The sequence below is a fragment of the Thunnus maccoyii genome, chromosome 12 (genome assembly GCF_910596095.1).
Source record: "Thunnus maccoyii chromosome 12, fThuMac1.1, whole genome shotgun sequence".
NCBI lineage: Eukaryota > Metazoa > Chordata > Actinopteri > Scombriformes > Scombridae > Thunnus > Thunnus maccoyii.
Window position 1 is genome coordinate 30,804,064 of NC_056544.1, and position 13,647 is coordinate 30,817,710.

Below are 13,647 nucleotides of genomic sequence, written 5' to 3' on the forward strand. Positions count from 1 at the left end.
GAAGTAGATTTTGATACAAAGAACCCAACTTAAATCATATTTTTTATATTTTTATTGAATACAAAACACAAACAAGCATATAATTGATAATTGATTGGTTTATTGACTGGGACATGTTGCAGTTTTAAACATTTAAGAAGCACTGGACCAGAGTTAGCTCGAGGCTAATTAACAGCACAGCTACACACAGCACATCACATACACCCACAATGTCAATAAGAAGATTAATAATGTAAACTTGTCAAGTTAAAAGCAAGACTACCTGCACTAATGAGAAGACCACAGATGGAGTTTAGACTCAATGTTCACACAGCTGATTGGTCTTTAGTAGAATTTTAATTTTTTAATATATGATATATATTTACAAAATAACATAAACATCAGATGTATTTATGAATAGAGCAAAGAAATGTTTCTTTTTCAGCAAAAATACAAGTGCACATATACACATACACATATGTTGATGTGAACCAAGTTAATTTTCTCACATATTCCACCTTGATTATCATAAAAAATAAAAATTAAATATCTGTAAACTTTTCTTTGTATCTTCCTGTACATTTGTTTTTAGCACTATGTGAAAGTTTACTGAGATCTACTCACAACAAGAGTGAAATTAATTGTAGGTATCAATAAACTTGGTCAATTTAGTGGATTCTGTGTCTGATTATTTAGATTATTTGAAGCCAAACTGAGATCAATGAAAACATGGATGATTATAAAAGACAGAAACTGTGATGTTTCAGTTTATTGAGAATGTTTCTCTGAATGACTTTGACAAACCTGCCACCCTCTGTATAATGTATTAAAAAGAAAATACACAAGAAAGAAAAAATACTGTAAGCACTTAAATATCTACCAGGTAACTAATGATTCAACTACATTTTACACTATTATACAAGTCATGATTAAAAGTGGAATTAAAATAGAGCATCAAGATATTAATATTCTACAGAATTTATACTTAGTAACTGTAAATATACTGTATTTATGTGTATGTGTGTGTATTTATAGTTTTAAGACAACTGTGTCTTAACCGTAAAATTTACAACCAAGCACAACACGTCATAAGTGACATTTGTGAACACTGATCAAAGTGATAAATGAGATGAATTGATGAGATGTGATGGTGAGAAAAGGCGAGCAGAAAACAGTCAGTCAGCATGTGTGCAATTGGTGGACGGTCCCTTGTTTCTGATGATCATCAGCAGAGAGAGTCCACAGCAGTACACCAGACTCTTCACTATCAGCACTGTGTACAGCACACAGAGCAGCTTCACCTGGTACTGAGACGGGACAAGAGCTGCTGGTGGAGCTGCTGGTGGATCTGCTGATGGATCTGCTGATGGAGCTGGTGTTGGAGATGCTGGTGGAGCTGGTGTTGGTGGAGGAAGAGTAGAAACATCTGAAACAGAATAAAGTTAAAAACAAATTAGTCAGTACTCTGCTCCTCTGCTCTCTCTGACAGCGTCTCCAGATGAAGCTGAATCACTGCTGAACACAGTCACCAAGCCTTCATTACCTTGTTCTGTTTGGTCCCTCACTGTTCCCCCCTCGTGCTTGACGTAGCAGCAGTATTTATCTGTGCTGTTCTCTTGCTGATGGAGCAGCAGGATGGAGGCGGTGCGTCCCGGCTCTCTGAGCTCCAGCTGCTCTCCCTCAGCAGGGGGCAGATCCTCCAGCGGACCGTTCTTCTTCTGTCTTTTCCAGTAGAACTGGACCACAGGAGGAGACATGGCTGAGGCCAGACACAGCAGGGAGCTCTTCCCCTCCAGGTGGGCTGCTGGGTACAAGCTCACCACAGGCTTCACTACCTGCTCATCTGAAGTTTGACAGCAGCAACAAGCAGCACAGACACACATTCACACAGTCAACAGCAGCTTACAGCACTGCACTGCATTCAGTCTGATCCTGGAAACTACATGATCACTAAACTACTCATCAATACACCACAAACATCATCTACACTGATACATATTTTCATATATGTCATATATCTTCATCTAGATAAAAGTTCAAGAAAAAGATGAAAAGATGACAACACAAAATTCTTTTCGCTAATATTTAAATTGTTACATATAATTCATGAAAAACAATATAATATAAAATATAATAAAATCACATTTGTAGAATGCAGAATATTAACCATCATCATAAAATAGGAATAAATTGTGTCTCCTATATTTTATGATATATATCACTAAACTTTATGCCATGCTTCATCATACATGAGATTGAAAAACTATACATATGCACAGCAATACATAAGTACAGTATGTAATGTATCAATCAGTTTTCTTTAAAGTGCAGTATATATATATATATATATATATATATATATATATATATATATATATATATATATATATATATATATATATATCAACTGGTATCACCACATACATGTCTGAGGATAAATAACCAGAAATAACACAACAAAGATGACAAAGATAATCCAGTAATACATAGTTTGTCCACCAGACAGCACTAACAAGCTTTCAGCTGTAAAATATCCTGCTTATTTCACACTTTGGTCACAATTCTGTTATAATAATAATTAAAAAAAACAAATATTTAAATTTTGTTTAATATAATAAATTTTTAACATTAGTCAAGCTGCAATTTATATCATATTAAATATATCTTATAAAAAACAACATATTTACCTCCATATATACCATAACACCATAGACCATAATATATCCATAATAAAATACAATATAAAAGTCCTAATTTGCTGACATTAAATCTGTGTTCATACTTTGTACTTTCTGTCCATGTTGATGAAATTAGTGATTGTAGTTTCCATTGAAATGTAGTAAATGAAATGACGGACTGAGACTGAGAGCTTAATGAAATCAACTCTGAATCTGTATGAGACTGAAGAATCCTGCTCATCAATGAAATTTACTTAAATTATCTCAAGATTGTGTATAAAAAGTCAACAGATGATCAGAGCAGGAAAATCTTCCACAATCATTCATCTAGAATTTAATTTCTTTCAGGAGAGAGAGAAGAAGTTTCATTGAACAGCAGCTGATGAGAATACAGAATGAAATTAGAATATCAGTGCTGAGTTTCTCTGAGTATTTGGAAGAGTTTAAAGATTTTAGTTTCCAAGAAACATATGAAGACAAACTCCTTTCTGATGCTTATTTAATGATAGAATGGTTGCACAATGAATTCTCTAATTATTATGGAAAATTAATGTGTAAATCCTCAAGCAGCAGAAAATAAACTTAAAACTTGTGCAATAAAACAACTGAAGGAAAATGAAAGTTTAGTCTTACCTACATACAGTTTAGTTCCAGAGCCAAAGATCATGACGTTCACAGTGAAAAACACTGTGACAAAAACCTGTCTGCTGTTGAATGTGTCAGCTGAGGTGAATGAATCCAAATTATTAACCAGTATCATATTTCATCTCCATGATGTGTTTCTCTAATGTTCATATCAACATGACTGTCTCTTCTTTTGTTGTATTTCTCTTTATTTCAGCCTACTGAGGTAGAGAGAGGCGGGATCCTGCTACATTTCTAATCAGTCCAATACATGAAACATGTTGTCTGTCAGTTTAATAAAATATGATTTTACATCGGGATCAGTAGCTGTGAAAAAATAGAAAAATAACATAAATATGGGATATGAAATTCAGCCGCTCTGTAGCCTGCAATAGTCAAAAGTGTCCTCCATAAAAGTCAAAATACTCTTCCTGACTTGTACTTTATCCTCAGACTGTCATTTCAAGTTAGAATCCTTTAGATTTTGGTCCTTGTTGATAACTTGTGTTTACTGTTGGTAACAGCCAGTGTGTTATAATAATACATCTACTGGAGCTTTGACAGAAAAGCCTTATCAACCACTGGGGGCAGCAAACACAACTTGTCACTCTGTCAGAAATGAATGAATGAATGAATGAATGAATGAATGAATGAATGAATGAACTTCATTTATATACCACCATGCACAGAATGCAGCTCAAAGTACTTTACAATTCATAAGCAAGGTTAACAATGAGTGTTACTGTTTATAAAATATCATTTACATGGTTTCTTTGGAAAGAAAGTGGGGACAGCACATCTGAAAAAGTCCTTAAATAAAAATAAGAGAAAATCATAAAAGATTAAAACAGACAACTACAACGGCGTATTAGGGCCATCAGAGGTTAAAAAAAAAAGTTACTGGGCCAGCGGAAAGGGGGGTAATATTCTGAGAAAAAACTCAGAAATTTGAATAATCTCTGAGATTATAAAGTCAAGAAAAAAAATCTGAAATTCTTGGAGATTAAAGTCAGAAATTTACAAGAAAAAAACTTGGAGAAATTGTTTTTGATCATCTGTCATATTTCTGTAGGGGAGAGCGGGGATTGTTGTAACACTTTCAATTTCTCCAATCAGGAACAAGTTACAAATCACCTGATTCACTCTGCACATGCTCAATTTAGTCCTTGTTCCACATGTGAGGAAGTAACACCCTGCAGCAGACACAGCTGATTTATAAAGAAAAAAATAATTTTGAGGTAAGAAAGTAATTTTTTTTTACTTCATTTATTTTTGTGACAGCATTGCCTGCTTTGTAGATAAACTCATCAAACTTAAATCATGTTAATTATGTGTCTGTGTAGATATCTTTCATGCCAGTTGTTAGTGCTGATGTTTTAGTTGTTAGCTGTAAGGTAAGCTAGTTCATGGCTACAAGAGTCTGGGTTAGTTGTAACAACATGTGAAAAAATGTTGCAACCTACTCTAAGTAAAAAATTAACTGTATTTTTATGTTTACTGCACCTGGAAGAGAGACTGAAAGGGGGGTAACTCAACATTTTGAAGAGAGCATCAAATGATGTAAAAGAGCAGAGAAAGAAGATTGGGTTTAGTGTATGACCTGTAGTCTGTGGGTCCATGAAGCCTGCACTCCAGGAGTGCCATACATTTATCACCACTGTGACTCCGACGGTGACTAACGTACTTGGCACACACAGACACACTCACACAGAAACACACTAATGTTCAATTGATGACGCTGGTGCACATTTGCACATTTTTTTCAGTTTTATTATTATGTTCAAATGTTAGTGTGACACACACACACACACACACACACACACACACACACACACACAAACACATCCCAGTAATGTTAAAAGTTATTGAAGTGTTGAATAAAAAGTTTTCAATATCTTAAGTATTTGTCATAATCCTTATTTCATAATGTTACATTTCACCCCAGGGTATGTTACAACTAACTCAGACTATGGGGTCAATTGTAACATTTCACTCCTTGTATTTGAGACTAAACCATGCATTTTCTGTTTGTGTTGCAGAGATAACAGCTATAGCATTTAATAGCAGACACATGTCACTAGTTTGCATCACATTTTGAATCTATTGGTTTAAAAGAGCTCCATGCTACAGACAGAAATGTCAAAAATGTTACAACCATCCCCGGCCTCCCCTACCACAAATATCATTTGAATTGGCCGTAGATGTAACCAGTGATATTCTTACATCGGTCCATTGTGTTGTAGTTCCTGATACATAAAAGCCATCACCATCATCCAAATCACTATGTTGTTTTCATCTGAATAGACCCAGTTCACTGCAATGTCTCTTCAAAGTCAGGATGCTTCTGATAATATGGTGATGCTGGGCTAAAATCATATGTATTTCCTTATTACTAAATAAGTAAGAAAGTATAATTTGATTAGGTCATCCACCGCAGCATTGTTTCTCACCCCGTGGTCCGCAGACCCCGAGTGGTCCATGGTGTAATTGCAAGGGGTCTGTCAAACAATAAAATATATATATTTAAAAAGATGCTATGGCCTTTATAGACATATATATGTCCTCATAGTGACGTGAGCCTTTATTTACCTCAACTGCAGAAGGTACCAGGCCTTTATTTCTGATTCCCTCTGTTTGATAAGTATAGTAATTGATCATATTTTAGTACGAAGCCTCATTTTGATCCACTCTCGTTTGCCCTGCATTACGCTGTTAATAACAACTCAACACTTCCTGTATCCATTTTAAATAGTTTCAGTGGACAGAAACCCTTAATTTCTTAACAAGGCTTTTATTATGAAACATCTGCAGGAACGTGGTGTGGAAAACTTGTTTACTCACAAGGTTCAGCATACACTTGAAATGTAGCTACAAACACACAAACAAGCACAAAGAAGAAGTGGAAAAACGACTTTTATTATTAATTATTAATTAGCAACATGGAGAAATGACTAAAACTAAACAAACGGTTGTCTATTTTGGACACTGGTCAAACAGACTCTGGTCCACGTGAGAAGAAAACCAACACCGAGAGCAAAGAGAGGCAATATAAAAAGCATTACATCATCTTCATATTGATAGTGTATACATATGCTGTTTAATGCAGTTGTATTACAATAAACAACCCAGTCTCACATTAAAATGTATAATAGCTACGTTGGTCCACAGCGCAAAATGTATTATTTACAATAACAGCTCTAAAATAGTGAGATGCCTACGACTTCTTTGGCCTATTCTTTTTTATCGGCCTGCATCCACGTCACGTTACTGTCAAGTTTCTATCTGCTTAAACAAAAAGTCATGGCTGCCATTCCTTTTATTCTCAGTGGAAAATGTAATATATTAAAATGTCTTTTGATAACATTTCCAGTGAGAAATGTGCATTTCACTTTCATAATCCTTCATTCAGTGAATGTATATGATGTTTAGTATGTTGGTTATTATGGAGATTCTTGCAGGCTTTCTGTTGTTGCTATGGTGGTTGCTATGGAGCTGCTGAATGATTGTCTTTGTGTTGTGTGGGTATCTGGGCTGTTATGTTATTTGTGTTGTTTTATGTAACTGTATGATGATGATCTTACAATAAAAATGTAGATTTTAGAGCTTCCCAGGAATTAACTGAAATTGAAATCCAGAATTTGAAGCTTTGCAATTAGCTGACTGCAGGACCCGTCACTCGGAAGTATTTTCCTCACTGTCACCGTGTTACAGTTTTCTTTTAATGATATCTTTAACATTTCTCAACACAAAAACATGAAAGTGTTCTTGATAACTCAACAATACGATAGCTTAGTGTTATGGACAGAAATATTGCTGTTCCTGGCACCATATCAGTTTCCCCCGTGGTTAACGTAGACTTTTCAAAGTCTTGTTACCATAGAAACCTCTGTGAGATCTGTTCTAGTTGCAGGGAAGTTACTGCAATTGTTAACATATTGGTAAGCATTCAGGAGGCAGTTTAATACATGAATGATGTGGCTGAACAAACATTTTGAATCCATAACAAACAAACTCCTTAAACACAGTTTGAAGCGCTACATAACTCCTGCCGACACTGAACACCAACCAAAAACCCCATTTCTAGAATACTAGCTAGAATATCTGCAATAAACCAACATCTTTACTTTGTCTTAATATACATCATCCAGATGCAGTGTAATTACTAGTTTGGCTGTACTAGATATTTGATATATTCAGTAGATATTTTTACTCTCCTATGTTACAACCCTACTTTGCAACCCAGAAGAACTACAGCTATGGTGTAGATTTGTATCAAGCTGCATGGTGCGGCTCCAGGGAACTGTAGTTTTAAAAAATATTAGTAAGTTGTAAATACAATAGACAAAAAAACAATACTGCTGACAATCTAGTACATTACTACAGGCTTGGAGGAAGGCCTGAAGTGCTTGGGTTGGAGTTAGGGCTGAAAACCTGTTCTCATTCATGCATAGGCTACTAGTTACTGGACCCTCACACCAAGAGATTCATGAGCAGCAGCGGGCGCTTTGGTCGCTGGCTGCTCACTGCCAACCCCCTAGCAGTGGTCGGCGGGGGGCGGGTCATTCAACACTGCAGACATCATGTTCAGTTGTGGACAATATCAAGTTTGTAGTAGAGCTATTTGTCAGGCCAGCCGTGAACTTGACAGGGATGATAAAATATACAATTTTTCATGCTTCTACTGTGTATTATTTAGTAAGAAAAATGTGCCTAGTCTATATTTCTGTCATTTGAAAAATAAAAATTGTTTTACTTTCAAAATCATGTTGTTGGCCGAGTATCCTATGGAATAAAGCATTATAGGCTAGTTTTGTTACAGTAAACAAACAATGACGAATCGTACAGCTCTGGGAAACTGGAGACCGCAATGATCAATTTCTCTTCCATTGTCAATATGGTATGGAACAGATGTTTGCTAGGAACTTTAGTACAGTGGTTGCTGTAGGAAGAAAATCAAATCCCAATCTGCAATTGGTTGGTGTTTCAGCGGTGTCGCTGCTAATTTGCATAAAATTAAACTCTGCTCAACTTCAACTTGTCGTTCTTGGTGCTGGCATCACGTTGCTCACTGCTGCCAAGGCGTCTGAAGCCCTTCATCGCCAGCTTTCACTGAAAATGAATGACCGCCAGCTGCTTTTGTTGTTTTTGAATCTTTGAGTGTGAATGCACAGTTATACAACCCTGGAGATTGTTTTGTGTCTTTATGATTCTTGGTTTTGGGATTTTATGTCAGCATGACATACAGTAGGCAATTCAATCAGAATCTGTTTTATAGCCAATGCAAGCATACAAAGAATGTGTCTTGGCGTTTGCTCCCAAAAAATGCAACACAGAAGAATAAAAATAGATAATAATAATGAAATAAACAAAGTAATATTAAAATTAAATTACAATTTTAAAATCTATTTACAGAATGGAATAGTAATAGTTTAGAAATGGGATATAAAACTTGAAACATTGACAGTACAAAGGAAATATGGACTGAGCTCTGGACAAAGAGATGAAGTGTATGAAATATATGAAGGTTACAAGAGCAAAGATCAAATGTGACATGTCCATAAATAATTTCATTATCTAACAGTGGAGGATGAATGCAATGCACGATCTAAAGTCCAATTTGATGAAATATATGAAAATGACAAGTGCAAGGATTAAATGAGGGATGTGAAATGTAAAGTCCAGTTTGATAACCCCGTCTCCATCCTGCTTATGTGGCAACAGCTGTGTGTGTGTGTTGTGTAACACTGAGCAGCCATGATACACCGTGTGAAACGGAATGAACCGAATTCACCGTGACGTCATAGAAAACTGGGGAGGTGTGGAGGGTAGAGGAACTTGCTCTGTTAGTAAAGCATTTTTGTTGTCAAAACTATTTCGACAGGCAACATCTCATTAAGAATATAAACAGCATGGTGGGAGGGGGCGGAAAACCTCATTGTCATGTTGTATGGGGCGGCTGGAGAACACAGCCCTGGCCATTGAGACACTTCTTCCCATAGACATTCATTTCTGTGCTGTCGGTCCAAGTGTGAGCCTCCTGCTGCCGTGAAGCCTGTCAGAGCTCATGTCAATGCACTCACGTTCCTCAGTCACAAGCACAGACTGTAAAAAATATAGACGTAGTCACCTTGACGTCACCCATTGGTTTGCAAACTGTCAATTTGAAGCCTCAAGTGTAGCGATTTGACCATCGCCACCTTGGATTTGGTGGTCACCATGTTTGATTTTTGGAGCCAGAAGAGACCGTATTTGGATTAGAGGGTTGAGCTGATCATAGCGCCTGCTGCTAGCTCTGTTAGCACGGTGCGTTTACATTCTATGTTTAACAGTGATCATGCTAATGTCAATGCTAATTTTTGCTCCAAAAAACAGGCCTAAAACCGTTAAAACAAAATCAACTCAATGGGTCTTTTATTAAAACCAAACACTGAACAAGACTTTTTTAGGCGATCGCAATGTTAAGTTAACTTTAGTGAAGTGAAAACACACTGTGAAATAGCAGCAGCTAGGCCTATGGTTACATTACGCAAGCAACTTTGTCGCCATGGTAGCGCCTTGTCAATCACAACATAGCCACGACCTGTAGCATACCCTGCTTTATTGTCAAATTTAAATGAAATGCGACCATAATTTACAAAATGAACATCATGCTGTATTGAAGAAGACTTGAAACTAGCAATTGAGGCCATAAACTCAATACAGTTTACTGAGGTAATAAAGCAAGAGAAAAGTAGGGTCATTTTCTCATGGACTTCCATACAATCAAACTTCTTTTTGCAGCCAGTCGAGTCGCCCCCTGATGGTCATTAGATAGAATGCAGGTTTTTGGCACTTCCGCATTGGCTTCACTTTTCAGCCCTGGAGGTTGGCCATTGGTCACAAGGTAGGCGGGGTTGCCATGCCTCTGTCAAGGTAGCCTGGGTGGCTGGAGCTGTGGATGCTCTCTCCTCCTCGCCATCGCTTTGTTACGCCTCACCTCATCTCTGATGGTAAGCGAGCAACAGATGAAGGTTAAGCTGCGACTTCTCCAGTTGTTTAAAGCACTGAGTAACCAATGAAATGGATCTGAAGAGTCCTTCAGAGGTGACAGGGACTCCCAGGAACTCATCCCAGTCCCTCTTGGGAATGGCAGCAATTCCCAGCTACATGTGATGAGAGCCTACTGCCCAACATGACCCGCCGCGATCATCTCTCAGCTGAGAAATCATCTTTCTGAGGATGATTGTAACTTATATCTATCTCACCATCCCTCCTGTCAATCAAGAATCACTCTGAATGTTTCTGTGTCTTTTTTCTGGTACCAGAATACATGACCACCATCACACTGGTCAGTCCCTCAACAGCTGAAGGAGACTTTTTCACCAGCTCTCCTTTTCCAAACTGACTGAATTAAAAACAAAACACTGCAATTGTGTTCAGATTGAGGACGAACTGAGGCTGTTTATCCAGAACTAGTAATTAATTACTAGTTTAATTAACTGTAATTATAGTTATCTATCTTATCTATGAGCTACATACGTATTCCAGTGCTGCAGGTACCCTTAGGGTTGAAATGGTACAAATTTGATCTTTCTTTTGTTTTAAATGACTTTGTTGTCTCTCTGTTAGTCAAAAGATTCACTTCTGACCTCTTAAAGACCAATATTGTACTTTTGAGGGAACATTCTTCAAACATGTACCTGTGAGTACAGAACTGTTCTTGTCTTGTACCTCCATTTTTGATTGTGTACTCAGTCAAATCTACACCCATGATTTACATAAGTGACATTATATTATGAAATCTGCTGACAGATGTATAAGGAAGAGCACAAGAAGGTTTTTATTGTGAAGAAGCAACAGGAAGTTTTTGCATTTAGAGCAGATTAGCATTATGAGGGAAGAATGAACTTTATTGCAGCAGAAGGTCAAAGAAGTGTTCGTGTGTTCTGTATTCGTCCTTTGTTCTCACTGTGTGGAACAACAGGAAACCTGCTGAAAAAGCTGATAAATAATATCAATGAAATATAATGTTTAAATCAAAATCCTGACACCAACAGACAAACATTTAGTCCTCAGCTCAGTTTGTTAGTGACTCTGGCTGAGATGGAGGTGAATTATGTGAACCTGGGCTGTGGTTTACTGCTCTCTTCCTGTCACAAACACTGTTTGACATCTGTTCATCTGGAGGTTTTTGTACAGGCTGCAGGGATCATTTCTCACTGTGGGAACCATCTTTCCAACACGAGCAGTAGTAGGTGGCTGAATGTGAGAGTTTAACTGTCTGGATCTTCACCTCACAGCCCTTCCCTTTATTTACAGGTGAGAAATCATCTTTCTGAGGATGATTGTAACTTCCACCTATGACACCAGTGTTCTTGTTAATATAAAGAATCCTTCTGAATGTTTCTTTGTCTTTCTTCTGGTACCAGTATACATAATTATCATTACACTGGTCAGTTCCTCCACAGCTGAAGGAGACTGTTTCACCAGCTATCCTGGTCAATGTTAAATCATCCTGAATCAGGTCTGCTGCCATGGCAACCAGCGCTGTAGAGAAACAGACACACAGATGAAGGTCAGTGTGACAGTGTTTGTTAAAGGTTGAGTTTGTTGGCTCCTGATTGGCTGGAAACACTCACCTGAACACAGACAGCACAGAGCAGCAGCTGGGAGGAAAAGCATTTTGTGCAGTGGTGTTTCCTCTGGTGAACCTGGGGAGAAGTGGCGCTCTGATGCAGCTGAGGCCAAACAAGGACGAGCTGTGAGATCAGACGAGGGCCACGTGGTTTCTAACAGCTCCTCAAACCTCCCATCAGCCCCTGCGGCGGACAGATAAGGCTGCTGCTGCTGCTGCTGCTGCTGCTGTGTGGTTTTCCTCTGAGTGGAGGAGCAACAGGCTGCACACAGTTACCATGGAGATGGACGTCACTGACACATCACTGTTTGATTGTTCACAGGTGTTAATGTGAGAATTTATCAGCTCTATTCAAATATTAACAATCATTACAGCTGCATTTAAAAGAAGCAGAAACACAAACTCATATTAGTTTAACAGTGAAAGTGATGGAGAGCAGAGACGGACTGATATTATCTCAACTGGTTTTTAAAATGATTTGACTCTTATTTTTTAATCATATGTTTTCCTCCACATCTCTGTTTCTCTGTGTGCTTCACTTTCACTTTCTTCATCTTGATTTTAATCTGGCAGCAGATCAAAAATCTGGGACACAACAAAACACAAAAACATTCATGGAACCACAAACACGTTCAGGTTGGTGGTGAATTTAGCAACACAGATTGTTCTCTGTTGTTTGTAGAACAGATGTGATGAAAATAAAAAAAAACTACAAATCCACAAAGCTCCTCCTGAACTGTGATTTTAACCTTTAAATGTTCCCCTTATATTTATTTAATCCCCTTTAATAAATGAATTGAATTTCCTGCATCATCTGATGGTATCATGCATTCATTGACGCTCTCTTTTAACACTGAGTTTAGACACATTTCCTCAAATTTCATCCTGACAGATTTGATATTTTTGGAAACTTTTATTATTATTCTTAATAATAATAATAATAATAATAATAATAATAATAATAATAATAATAATAATTTTCAGCTTCATATGCTTTGATACAAAGAAAACTGTATTCAAAAATGTGTTTTTCAGATTCATTATTATCTCTTTTATGTTTTTATTTCAGAGTTATTTTAAGTCTAATATTCTAATGTTAATTTGTGTATAATATTCAATAATAATTCTAATTTTAAAAAATCTACAATAACAGAAAATTCAGCTTATTTGCAAATAACTGAATATTTATTCATGATTATTAAATAAAAGGTTGGTACCAAATACAACCTGCACCAGTCTACATGTTCAGCTGTTTTCAGGAGCAAAACCAAAAGTAACTCTCTCCCTTTTTATTGTATAATATTTATAATATATTTTACACATTATATTTAATATTTTTTATATTTTTCTGACATTTTATTACATTTTAAACCTGTAGTTTACATCTCATTCTCCACTTTATATTATATTACCTCTATCTGCTCTGTGCTGAGCTGTCAGTAATAAAACCTTTACACTGCTGCCCTCATGTGGCTGCAACAACACATTGCTTCTACTACTACCAGTCTCTTCAAACTTTTGTTTTCATGACCCCAAATGTGTATAAAGAGTAAATATATCATATATATGTGTATGTACAGAGAGACAGACAGAGACTCCTTCCATGTTAGTTAGATATATTCAATTCTTATTCCAATATTACAAAATCTACAGTAAGACAAAATGCAGTTTATTTACAAGTAACTAGACAGATTATTGAGATTATCACACTTGAAAATGACAATTGTATAACATGTTGTAGAACATATTAAA

The 13,647-nt window shown here is 36.7% G+C and overlaps 1 protein-coding gene across 1 annotated transcript; it reads right to left on the reverse strand.

The window, feature by feature from the left end:
* Positions 1-312: 312 nt before the first annotated feature.
* Positions 313-12,190, reverse strand: LOC121908929. The gene is made up of 5 exons (XM_042429263.1): positions 11,900-12,190; positions 11,490-11,807; positions 3,291-3,344; positions 1,523-1,822; positions 313-1,405 (listed from the first exon to the last, which is right to left on the reverse strand). The coding sequence occupies exons 1-5, from the start codon at positions 11,940-11,942 to the stop codon at positions 1,155-1,157; spliced, it is 966 nt and encodes a 321-aa protein (XP_042285197.1). The 5' UTR covers positions 11,943-12,190; the 3' UTR covers positions 313-1,154.
* Between the last annotated feature and the right edge of the window lie 1,457 nt (positions 12,191-13,647).